General features: G+C 35.0%; 1 protein-coding gene across 1 annotated transcript; it reads left to right on the top strand.

Moving 5' to 3' along the window:
- The first annotated feature begins 1,386 nt into the window (after positions 1 to 1,386).
- On the top strand, positions 1,387 to 11,085 carry LOC147396461 (uncharacterized protein At1g03900-like). Its single transcript, XM_086450846.1, has 3 exons — positions 1,387 to 2,296; positions 8,256 to 8,552; positions 10,761 to 11,085. Exons 1-3 carry the CDS (start codon positions 1,814 to 1,816, stop codon positions 10,827 to 10,829), a joined length of 849 nt encoding a protein of 282 aa, XP_086306972.1. The 5' UTR covers positions 1,387 to 1,813; the 3' UTR covers positions 10,830 to 11,085.
- The last annotated feature ends 1,198 nt before the right edge of the window (positions 11,086 to 12,283 follow it).

Consider the following 12,283-nt stretch of genomic DNA (forward strand, 5'->3'; position numbering starts at 1 on the left):
AGAGAATAGAGACAAGGAAAATTTGACACAAATTCAACTACACCTTTTCTCAAATTGAACAAATTCTCGTAACTTCGATTGAATCTTCTTCCTTGTTTTCTTTTTGATCGAATTGCTTTAAAGTTACAATGAATTTTCACTTTATATAAGGAAATTTCACTAAAAGCATAAATGTTAAGCAATGTTAAAAAATAGTAGAGCATACAAAATGAGTTAGTTTTGAAAAATGAGGGAAATGACATCATTCAAACGAACTGGAGAAGTAAAATCGTTATATAACGATTCCTATTATTCAGAAATCACTATTTAGCTATTTGGATTGAACATCTCGTCCAAATAACAATTTTGGATAGTGATTTTAACTCTCTATTTATCGATCTTCGATTTTCTTGATTGTTCGAATCTTGATTGCTTCAATTGTCAATTTCTCTACATAAATGCTCATAGGACTCTGATCATCCACACTAGTGTCTGATTTCCAAACGGAAAAACTTGATCACAATTTGTAATGTAGGCCCATCTTGACATATAACACTTCTCTATATCTTAAGATACACAAAAATGAGAAATGAATAATTCTTTTAAGTCATCCTAACTTTTACATCAATCACTTGAGTCTATAGTTGATTCTTGGTGACTTTCCTAATAAATCAAGCAATCAAATTTTATTGGAAAAAATAAATAATTATTTTTTTTTAAACTTTTAAATTCAGAATTAAAAAAAGAAAATTTTCAATCTTTCAAAGTACCAATTGCATCATCTCTCAAATCCCACTTCCAAGAGTTAAATCCTAACCTTTTCATCAATCATTTGGGTCAATCATTGATTCTTAATGACTTTCTATATAAATTAAGCAATCAAATTATAAAAAATAAAAAAAATTAAAAGAAGAAGAATTTCAATCTTTTAAAATACCCATTTGATGAATCAACTCTCAAATCCCCGCTTCTATCGGAATCCGAAAGCGCTTGCAAGTAAAAAGCACCATTCAATTTCAACCTTAGAGAGGATCCTCTGTAGAACTTTTTGTCTATAGTTTTTCTGTGGTAGATTTTAACGATTGATGGAACGCCATGTCACGCAAATAAAGAAATTCACTTGTTAAAAAATTGACGCTCCATTTTCAAATCTGTTGATAAGGCTTCAAAATTATTATTTATTTATTTATTTATTTATTATTAGTTTTAGTTTTGGTCAATCCCCCATCCATTTAAAAATTCTTACCGTGACAATTATGATCTGTGCATCTGGCGTGTGCCCAAGTTTATGAACCAATGGTTCAAGATCTGATCAAAGTTGGGTCCCAAAGATTCAACGGTTCAGATCTATTTATGCCAAGATAAGCAAAAAGGTTGACAGTTCAGTTTCAATTTTCAAACACTCTTCGAACCCACGTCTCTGCAACTCATTAATACCTATTAAATTCTCCTTTTTTCTGGATTGATACCTCCCACCTTAAAAAATTTCAAAAAAAAAATAGAATACTTGAAATTCACATCAAACTCACATTCCACTTTCTTCCTACATCTCTATCCAAAAATTCAATAATCATCTCATCAATACATCCAAAATTCCCCTCAAAAACCCTAAATTTGTCCAAAAAATTGATAAAAAAAAAACCAGCAATATCTCCAAATCATTAGTAGAGAGATAAAAAATTTGTTTCGTTAACATTTAGTTGAAAACCCCCAAAATCTCAGAGGCTATTGAGCCCTAAAGATCAGATTTCTCAATTTCCCTCAATACCCAGTTATCTAAATTCTCAAGAGAGCTAATTTTTTTTTTTCTGTAAATTTCTGTGAAGTTGAAACCATGTCGTTCGAGGATGAGGAAGCATTCGAGCATACCCTTTTGGTTGTTCGTGAGGTTTCGGTGTACAAAATCCCCCCTCGGAGCACTAGTGGAGGATACAAATGTGGGGAGTGGTTGCAATCAGACAAGATCTGGTCGGGTCGTCTTCGTGTTATTTCTTGTAAAGATCGTTGTGAGATCCGTCTCGAAGATCCCAATTCGGGGGAGCTTTTTGCTGCCTGTTTTGTCCTCCCTGGGCAGAGGGAGAATTCGGTAGAAACCGTGCTCGATTCATCTCGTTATTTTGTATTGAAGATAGAGGATGGAGCAGGCAAGCACGCATTCATTGGTTTGGGATTTTCGGAGAGGAATGAGGCGTTTGATTTCAATGTTGCGTTGTCGGATCACGAGAAGTATGTGAAGAGGGAGCATGAAAAGGAAGAAGGTGAGGCGAGTGACGATAGTCACATTGATATTCATCCTGCTGTGAATCACAGATTGAAGGTATAATGATCAACTTTTTATTTGAATTTAGAAAAAAAAAAAAATTTCTATTGGAATCATTGGAGTGTGTTATAGGCCTTGATTCTTTGATCCTTCTTATGATCTTCTTCTCATTTCCTTGTATATTATTGTTTTTTTTTTTTTACTATGTAATTGGTGGAACTTTGTTGATTTGATCTCCATTTTCACGCTTCATATAGTTGTTTATTGTATTTTTATGGCCTATGAATTTGTTGTATCATTTCCTGCAATTTCAATAAAAATTCCCCCATGTTGCCTTCATTTCCCTACCATTTCCATCATTTCTATGAAAACTATATTAATTCCCATGCTTATCGAAATATTTCCACGAATGTTTCTATTTCAAACTGACCAAAGTATAACACCTTGCATATAACTATGTGATGTATTCTCTTATTATTATGTATATAATGGATCTAGTAATTAAAGAAAGGTATATAATGGATATCACAAAATATTCCATGACCTAATCTGATATTATTCTTATTTTTATATAAATCTATTGATTAAGTATGATATCAAGCTCACAAAAACTTTTTTTTTTTTTGGGTTTGTTGAATGCGTGTCTGTGTACAAGTTTGAGACTTGATTGTTGTATTGCATATCCATATGAGAAACGACAACTGTTTCTCATCCTCGTATAATGTTCTTTGGTAGGACCTTTCTTGTAAACTCTACGTACGTAATCTCACTTCATTAGATACATTGTGCAATCTACAAACAATTATCTATTAAGTTCATGCATATTTGTCTTTTTCTAAGAAAGTACTGATAATTTCAACATATTGGAAATTGGAATATGAATGATTATTATATTTTTACCATATATGTATGTAGGAACCAATTTTTGAAGAAACTATATGGTTTGGATGAGTTTTACAGCATTGAGAAGTTTCATTTCCTTAAGTTTAAAAAACTTTGATATAATTTTGAGGTATTAATGAAAATAATTCACTGCTCATAAATTTTTTTGGGGAAAGTGATAATGATTTCGACGGAATTTTATAGAAAAGAAACGTTGATGTCCTTCAACATCGATAGAAATCGTCTGGAAATTATGAAAATCTAATACCTCGAGTTAGCTATTCATGCCTCATGGGGTTGGCAAGTTAATATGGTATTTTCCAATCTTCTCTTTTTGCATTTGATGCATCGGGTTGCTTGTAACTCCTATGAATTCGAATTGGAGTCCAAATGCCATGATCATCATAGGCGAGCCTCTCTAAGACTGATCAATGCCCCCATTAGAACAATCACCATCATTGTCATCATCTCGACCCACAACACTCATCAACTTGTCAAACTCCTCGTCATTCTCATCGTCATTAACCACTAACTTAAGCTACTTGAACCTCATCTCTACTAATCCCTACCCGAGTTAGTTGATGCTGATCATTTTGCAACCCCATTGGATAACAGTGTTCTCCATATGCTTCAAATCCATGTTTGGATACATGTATGGATTCATGGTCTCTAAGCTTGGATCCTTAGTATTTCTTTCGGGCTCCAACTATTTTTGCACAATCTTAGCATACTTCTCAATTTGTATACGAGAAGTACTAGATCCACTATCTACTACACGTGAATTGTAAAGTGATGTCTGGTTGCTATCGTACGTGGTTTAACTTTTAAACTTTTGTTCTATTTTGAAATGTTTTGGTGTAACATTCTGGTTTTGTCCGAGACTGGTAATGTGACATTGAATGTTTCAGTCAAGACCATCTCAGTTTTTCTTCTGTTCGAAACATTGCCTCAAGATGAGATTATAAACCTTTCTACCTTCTATATCCTCTCCCACAGATTGGCAAGCAGCATTCTCTTTATTGCTTCAACAACTTTCGAGATTTGTAAGCTTATCCTACTCTTGGCCATGCATCTTCTCAAGATAACCCTTAGAACCCCTCAGTGTATATTGGTGATTTCTACTCCCAATTATCAGTATCTCGCCTATCTCTACTTGTCAATCTTGGCCAACCTCTTGTCAAATTAAATGCTTCAACCTTCTCTCCTGGCTTGGAATATCAATGGGTCCTCGGGACCGGATATCAAGGCACCTAGAATCAGAACTAATGTAATGAATGGTCCTGGTTTCTATTGGTTATGATTATGGTAATGGTACCCGGTAGTCGTAGTTAGAAAAATTGGTTCTGATTCCAATCCAATAACGAGTGTCATTTGTGTAAAAAAAATAAAAATAAACAAGTGAAATGAAAAGGCCTTCTTGAGTGACATCTATACGTTGGTTCAGAAGAATTGTATAAAGATAATTGTCAAGGTTATCATCCCCTTAACTTTTATTTTTTTTTAGTTTGTAAGGGCATTTTTGTCTTTTTACTTTTTTACTAATATAAATTTCTGCCAAGCTATCACATAAAGACGAATCTCTTTATGAGTGGTAAGAAAAATAGAAGAGGTAAAGTGACTAGACTCACCGGTCATAGATCACAGGCATCATAATCACTAACCCATGTCAGTGGAGTAGAGGTAGATTGAGTGACATGGAAAACAGATGATGTACCTGGAGGCGTAGTAATTGTGTCTATAGCTGTTGCAAATCAATTGTGTCAAGTGAGGAAGAATGATCAGTGAGAGGAATGGACGATGATGACTTCACTATAGCGGCATGAGGAGCAGATTGTCTCAAAGATGAAGTTGACGAAGATCGTGGTATCAGATGCGGATAGAGCTGAAAGCAGTGGTCTTCTCATGACCAGTTTTTCCACAATGATTGCAAGCAAGTCCATTCTCTTTACCACGACCGCGGCTGCCACGACCATGACTCCCTGATCCCGGGATCCAAACGTCGAAGAAACTCGAATTGGTTGCTAGAGCTATCTAATTTGTAGCAGGAGCAGAGAGAATACCAAGTGCCTAAGTTTGAGATGGAACAATACGACGACAACGCTCATTATTGTCAATGGTTGCAAATATTTCAAATAAAGGAGGTAAATGAATGGTATTAAGGATATGGGTTCGGAGTTCTTTAAACTCAAGACTTAAACGCATGAGAAATTATCTATCGTCGAGTAATCCTCTTAATCACAAATCCGGCTATTTCTGCGGATAGCTCAGGCATAAACTCATAATGAGAGAACTCCTACCAACGGATTTGGAGGAACCCAAAATAATCAGCTACACTTTGTGCTCCTTGGGTAGTTTGAGCAATATCTTGGTAAAGCTCATAAATCCTTGATTCATTCCTAACATGAGCATATGTCTGAGTGAGGGCTAACCACAAAGACGAAACAATTTTGTGATACATAAACATTGTATAGATTCGCTGCTCCATTGAATTAAATAGCCATCCAAGAATAGTGCAGTTATCAATCTCTCATTGTTCAAATTTGGGATCAGTGAGAGGTGGTTTAGTAACGGTTCTTAAAAGCTATCCAGATTTACCTCTACTACCCAAATAAAGTTGCACAGACTGAGACTAGGACTGAAAATTCTGACCATCTAATAAGATATTAGTTATACACTGAACCGAGGAATTTGTCCCAAGAGTTGTGTTGGAATCCTTGGTCTCGTGATTTGCTATCATAGCGTACTATAAACAGTAAAACTTTGGATTAAAGGGAGATCTCTCATAATATTAATCCAAGGTGGAAGAAATCACAGGTAGAAGGGGCAGCAGTGCTGTTGCAGGTCTCTTAGTAGTCTAAACAGGAAGTTAGTTCAATAAAACTATGGAATAAACAACAAGTCTCTACAAGCCCTCACAAAAAAACCGTGGAATAAACAATAAAATTGTCGCGAAGTCTTGCAAGCCCTCACAAGCAGTCTTACTGTTGTTGCAATCCTACACAAGGTCCCATAGACCTAGCGCAAGCAGTCCACAGTAGTTCTACTGCAATCGTAGATCTTCACAAGGTTTAATAGCTGTCGCAAGCCCTCACAAGCAGTCCTACTGTTGTTGCAACCCCTCACAAGATCCCACAGACCTATCGCAAGCAGTCCACAACAGTTTTACTGCAATCACAGATCTTCACAAGGTCCAATAGACCTGTTGTAACTATCAAACAACAGATATTATGTTGTCGCAGGTAACCGAAAGTGTCGCAAGCCCTCACAAGTCTGTCATAGAGTTTAGCAAACCCTCACAAGTCTGTCGCACAGTGTTGCAAGCCCTCACAAGTAGTCCTACTGTTGTCGCAACCCTTCACAAGGTCCCACAGACCTGTCGTTACTCTCAAATAATAGATATGTTGCTGTCACAGGTAACCCCAGCCCACAAAAACTTATTGGAAGCAGCAGGTAGCACTCTTATAGGCTATTTGTTGGTAGAAACCCTAACGCGGGTAAAAAATATCAGCTCAATACACTGAAACATAGAAACCCTATTGTAGGGTAGAAGCACAACGTAGAAAAAAATTATCGTAGCATGTGAAAAATTTGATAGAATCCCTATCGCAACATGCGATTAAGGGAAGATGAGAAAAAAAGCCCCTGAAGGGGAGATCTTCTAACGAAGTTCTTGCTAAGTTATTAGGTCTAAAAAATCTAGGATTGTTGATGGAGGGAGGAAGAAGAAAAGAAAGGGAGAGAGGAGACTTCAAGATCCCACGAACCAGAGAAGGGAATCCAAAGGAGGTCGATGGGTCCTCTTGGCATTGATACCAAGAAGAATTGTAGAAAAATAATTGTCAAGTCTCTATGTGAGAGCTTGACAAGAATTTATATTAGTAAAAATGTAAAAAAAAAGACAAAAGTGCCCTTACAAACTAAAAATAAATAAAAGCTAAATAAAAAACTCTATCTAAATAACAACTAGAGCTAAAATAACTAGATTATTTCCAATAGGTTCCGTGTCCTATAGGTTTTGCTTCTAATTTGGTTTGAATTCCAAAGTACCAAAGCGAACCTATTATATACAAACAATAATAAATAAAATAATTCTTCAAGATTTTGTTTTCGATACTGAAATTGGTGGTCTCAATAATTAAGATAATCTGTTCCATTTCTGGTCAGGTATTGTTTAATCTTGTACATCTTGACACTATTAATATATCTGAAGCCACCTCAAGGACACATCGCACATAGTGGTCAATGGATATTATCCATATATTTTTTTAATCTTGTAACACCAATGCTGTATGCCCTTCCTCACATCACCAACAGCTTAAGCGGTCGCTCAAAATTGGGCTGCCCAGTACATGCCTTGGCAGTATTTCGTGCTAATTGCAAAACCTTGTTATGTAGGAAGCAAATAAAATTGAGCATACAAAGGTCAATGAAATTTTGTGCATTTTTACCTTCTTTTTTTGTACTTAATTTTATCCTTAAGGATTTAGAATATTTGTGCCACAACTAACCTACATCTTTGGCTTATGGACAAATTAAAATTAAGTAAATAAATGTTTCTCCATATAATTGGTAGGAAATCTATGGATTTGTTATTTCATTACTGTTTTTAGGAGCTCATGGTAAAGGAAAACAAAGCAAGAAATTAATAATAATAATAATAATAATAGATGGATCTTTTAGGGGGAAAAATCAGCATCCAATCGCAAATCTGTCGTTCATGCCATAGATTATAGATTTTTGAGTAACCCCACTCCTTGTTGATTTCCTCTCTTGTATTTTTCTCTGATTTGGGAAATTCAGGAAATTTGTTGTGCCTTCCAATTATTTTTTAGTTATTAATTTTACTGGGCAGGGTTTTCTATGCCTTCTACGTTATAGTTTAGGGGTTTGTATGTTTTTTAGTGGCAGTTGTATGTTATGTGATGTCATGCATGGTGTCTGTGCTTATTGTACAAAGTTGAGTATTTTTAAATATTTTATGGCAGGCTAATTGATATCTGATTAAAATAAGTTAACACTTGAAGTTGTTTTTATCATTCTATTCTTAATAATCTACTGTTTGAGTTTCTTTTTGGTCTGCTGCCAAAATTTTTTTTCCTGGAGGAATTCATATTTTAGTGGTTTGAATTTTTAGGACGGAGAAACTATTCGGATAAACGTGAAGAACAAAGCAGGTAGTGGAACTGGCATGGTTTCAGCTGCCGGGTTATCAGGAGCAGTTGTTTCTGGCACTGGAAAACCTAAACCTCTGGCCCTTGCACCACCACCTCCTCCTAGTGGTGGTGGGACTGGAAAAATCAGGTCCCCTCTTCCACCCCCTCCAAACGATCCTGCTGCTTCTCGAATGACTTCTGGCACTGGTGTCAACAAGGGTCCCAAGGAAAATGCAAAGCGTATTACTGATCCTTTTTCGGATCTTTCCCATCTCGAGGTATGCTGTATCCAAACCCTCTTCTTTTTTTGCGTGTTCTTATCTTTCTCAACTCAAAAGCTAGCTGTCTCCTCTGAAGTTGTTATGGTTTTGGGAGAATTCATATCTTTTTTGTTTCCCATGGTTCTCACCTTTGCAATATATAGCTTATTTTGCAGGAACACAATGGCACTGTGTATTTTTTTTTATTGATAATTATGAACTCTTCCTTCCCCATTTGTTCTTACTCTAAAGTGTCCATTCTTTGCATGGACAAAAAGACTACCACCATCATGACCTATTATTAGAAATGAATCAGATGATACTCATGTGAGTGAGTGGCGTGCGTGTGTGTCCCAAAATTTTGGGTTCTGTGGAGCAAATCATGATCCTCCATATAAAAGACTACAACATCAATTATACTGTTCACCAGACCCTGACAACTTTCTTGGGAAGTTGCATTGATACCCTTGATCTAATTGGAGGTTCCTACTTATTTTGAATGCTACTAGTATTCTGGAAAGACTTACTGAGACAAAACATATATTTGTATTATATGGTCCTGTTCGGCAGCTAACGTGGGAGCCTAAATTTGTCCTATATATATGGGGCAGGATCAAGATCCAACGTGTTTTATCCTATATGGGTTAGAAGTTCCGGAATGGGCTGATTTTTGGTGAGGATGATCTCTATGGTGAGGAGACTCGTGTTGGATAAAACGTTAGATCTTGATCCTTGCCCATACATACATATAATTTTCCTTACATATGTTTGTCAGACTGAAATTCCTGTATTGTTTTTGGAGAACTTGGATACAATGTCTCGTCTTTGCTGTTATTTGTATGAAGGCCACTTTGTGACTTGAGATTTGTTAGGCCCTTACAATAGAGTAAGAATTTTTGCTACATATTCACCCTTTAAGAAAATTATCATTTTTCAACTTCCAATATCACTACTGAAAATTGCTTATGTTACTCTTTTACCCATCCATACAACTGCTGATATAGAAACTCTATATCACGACTCTTTCCTCCTAGCAATCCATCTCAAGCAATCAGTTTATTATTCCTAAACATAACTTGTATTTTGTTTTTACTTATCTTCGTAAATAAGTCAATAATATGCTCTTGAAACATAGGGGCCGTTCTTATTAAACTTAGGAGCCAAATTAAATAAAAGAACTCACTAAAATTCTCTAGAAATATAAATGGTCCCACCTGCCTATGTTTCAGTCCCTACACCCTATATTATTGTATTAGGAGCCATTTTTAGACATTGTTTGTAATCCCTCTTTTTCTTTTTTGATGTAGGGTAGAACACACAAACCTATAGTTTATGTTAAAAATCTGGTTATAGGGTGAAATCCTAAGAATTAAGAGTAATGAAGAATCTCTCTATCGAGCAAAATCGACTAGAAACTTCAATCTAAGTTTGAGATTGATAGAAATCAATCGTAAACACTAAAATTAAGAACCAACATTGGGCTCTTACGTTCATAAAAAACAAAAAAAGGGAAGAAAAGTTTCTTCTTTTTTCTTTTATTAATCAATCTTTAAAAAAAAAAACTAACTCACTGAATTTGTTTATTGGAGCTCCTTATATAGATAACTCTTTCATAACAACTTAGAAACCTTTTAAAATACTAAAAAGTAACTTCCTAATCTATCTATAAAATATTAATAACCTTCTAATCTTATTAGAATTCAATTTGGACATCTAAAAAGATTTCTAATTATAACCTAAAGAATAAAAATGAATTTTAGAAAAGAATAGAAACATAAACAAATTAGAAACTAATTAGGAAAATAAACTGTCTAAAATTGAAAAAGAAACTAATCAGCACTATTTAAGTAACTTTTAATAGAAACTCAATGAAAGAAGGAGTCCTAAGAAAAGTTGAACTAGGTTTTGAGGACCGGTCAAAGATTGGATCAAGTTGACTTGGTTTTGATTGATGTGACTCGGTCAATGTTGCTGATTTCTTTCTTTGATGCATCTTAAATTGATCATAGGTATTGAGATAAGTATCAGTAAGCCTATCTACCCAAAAGCTCTTCTGGTGGGGTGGAAAGGTAAAATTTGCCCACTAGAAGTTGTGTCGAATGCTACCAACTTTTGGTGTAAATGTTAGTCAACTAATAATACTTTGACACAATAAACTTCCTTTTGTGAATACAAGTAAATTTTCAATTTTTATCTGTTATAAACATTTGTTGTTACAATTTGCAGAGAACACTCCCTTCTACAGCTGGGCCTGGATCGACAAAGAGCACAGCATCAGGGTGGGCAGCATTTTAGATTTGTGTGAGCATCTTCTGTTGGTTGCTTGGATACAATTACAAATGAGATTGTTGTTTTATCTTTGTTTCCTTTAGAAACATGAAAAAGAAAAAGATGAAAGATGAAAGATGAAAGAGTGAGGAGGCTTCATATACTTATGTTTTGATAAAAATAATGTTTCAAGGAATGTATCTGTTGTTTTTGTTGCTTTAATTTGAGACTAAAAGTCGTACTATTATATATTCATTAATATACTATATCTGCTTTCCTTTTACTCCTTTATTTGAGAATGGCAGCAGCAGCTAAACTTCCTTCAGAGCCATGTTTTCTGTTATTGCAACTGGAAGTTTTGTATTGAAGAGGATACCTAATTTTATATTTCCTTCAGCTTCGATTTCTGGACCATAGAGAATTCCTCATTGTTGGATTTATTGCTGCAGTGTTAGGAACCTACATTCTTAAAATAAAGGTAAAAAACAGGATGGGAGAAGATGGCTAATTTGAGGTTGCTAGACCTAGGAGATTCATCTGAGACATTTCTCATTAATTCCTAAATCAAATTGTGATTTTAGCTAGAAACTCCACACTTTTCACAAGTAAGCCAAGGCCTGCAAGTCACTATTCAAAATCAAGGCAGTTGGTATACGATGAAAATCTTTTTTTCGTTTTTAAAGTGATGAAAACAAACAGGACGCCTTGTTCATACTGTTTGCAATACAGTTTTAAAACTCATCAAGTCAAACTTGAAACTTGGTCGACTAGACTCAACTTGATTGGATTTCAAGGTGATTCAGCCATGAAACCAACTCATTGAGTGGGCTTGACAAATCATCAAGTCAATGATCGCGTCAGATAAAAAAAATGCACCGAGCCAAGTTAGAAGAAACTCGACGGAGTTGTTATTCAGCTGCAAATGATATTTTGCCCACAGCAAGAAGTAAATTTTTTATTTATTTTAGGAGAAATTATCAAAAAAATTAAATAAGTATTTGTCAAAAAAGCACAAATTTTTGTGACTTTACAAAAAGGAATCGAAATTGGCACACTTTTAGTCGTAAATTTTTTAATACTTTTCTGCCACTTAAACTATCACAATTTTATTTTTTAAAAATTTCCGACACTTTAAGTGCTACAATTTCTTTTAAAATTTATCTGGCACTTAAAGTGCTGAAAATTTATTTTTTCCAGAGCTCAACAGACCCCTTTTTTCTTCTCCACCTTCCTTTCCTTCCCTTTTCCTTCTCCTTCAAGAATCGAAGAAGGTAAACTCTTTACTCTTTTTTACAAATTTTTAGTTTTCCCTTCAAACCAAATCTTGATCAACTAGATTGTAGATGCATTTTTTTACTCTACCTTGAGATCTCCCTTGTAAGCTCTTAGCTCGGTAGGCAGCCTGATACAAGATCACTCCGATGATCAAGTTAGAACTAGTGCCGAGCTAATAAAGAGTTCTCAGAGAAGAATTTTTCTAA

Source organism: Akebia trifoliata, chromosome 8 (genome assembly GCF_017979445.1).
Source record: "Akebia trifoliata isolate Shusen 1 chromosome 8, ASM1797944v1, whole genome shotgun sequence".
In the NCBI taxonomy this organism is placed as follows: Eukaryota; Viridiplantae; Streptophyta; class Magnoliopsida; order Ranunculales; family Lardizabalaceae; genus Akebia; species Akebia trifoliata.

What these genes read in the sequence shown, in the direction of transcription:
- LOC147396461 (XM_086450846.1), top strand. Translation starts at nt 1,814, where the DNA reads ATGTCGTTCGAGGATGAGGAAGCATTCGAGCATACCCTTTTGGTTGTT. An exon ending in CTGTGAATCACAGATTGAAG is followed by an intron (nt 2,297 to 8,255) that starts GTATAATGATCA and finishes TTGAATTTTTAG; the next exon opens with GACGGAGAAACTATTCGGAT. An exon ending in CGGATCTTTCCCATCTCGAG is followed by an intron (nt 8,553 to 10,760) that starts GTATGCTGTATC and finishes TACAATTTGCAG; the next exon opens with AGAACACTCCCTTCTACAGC.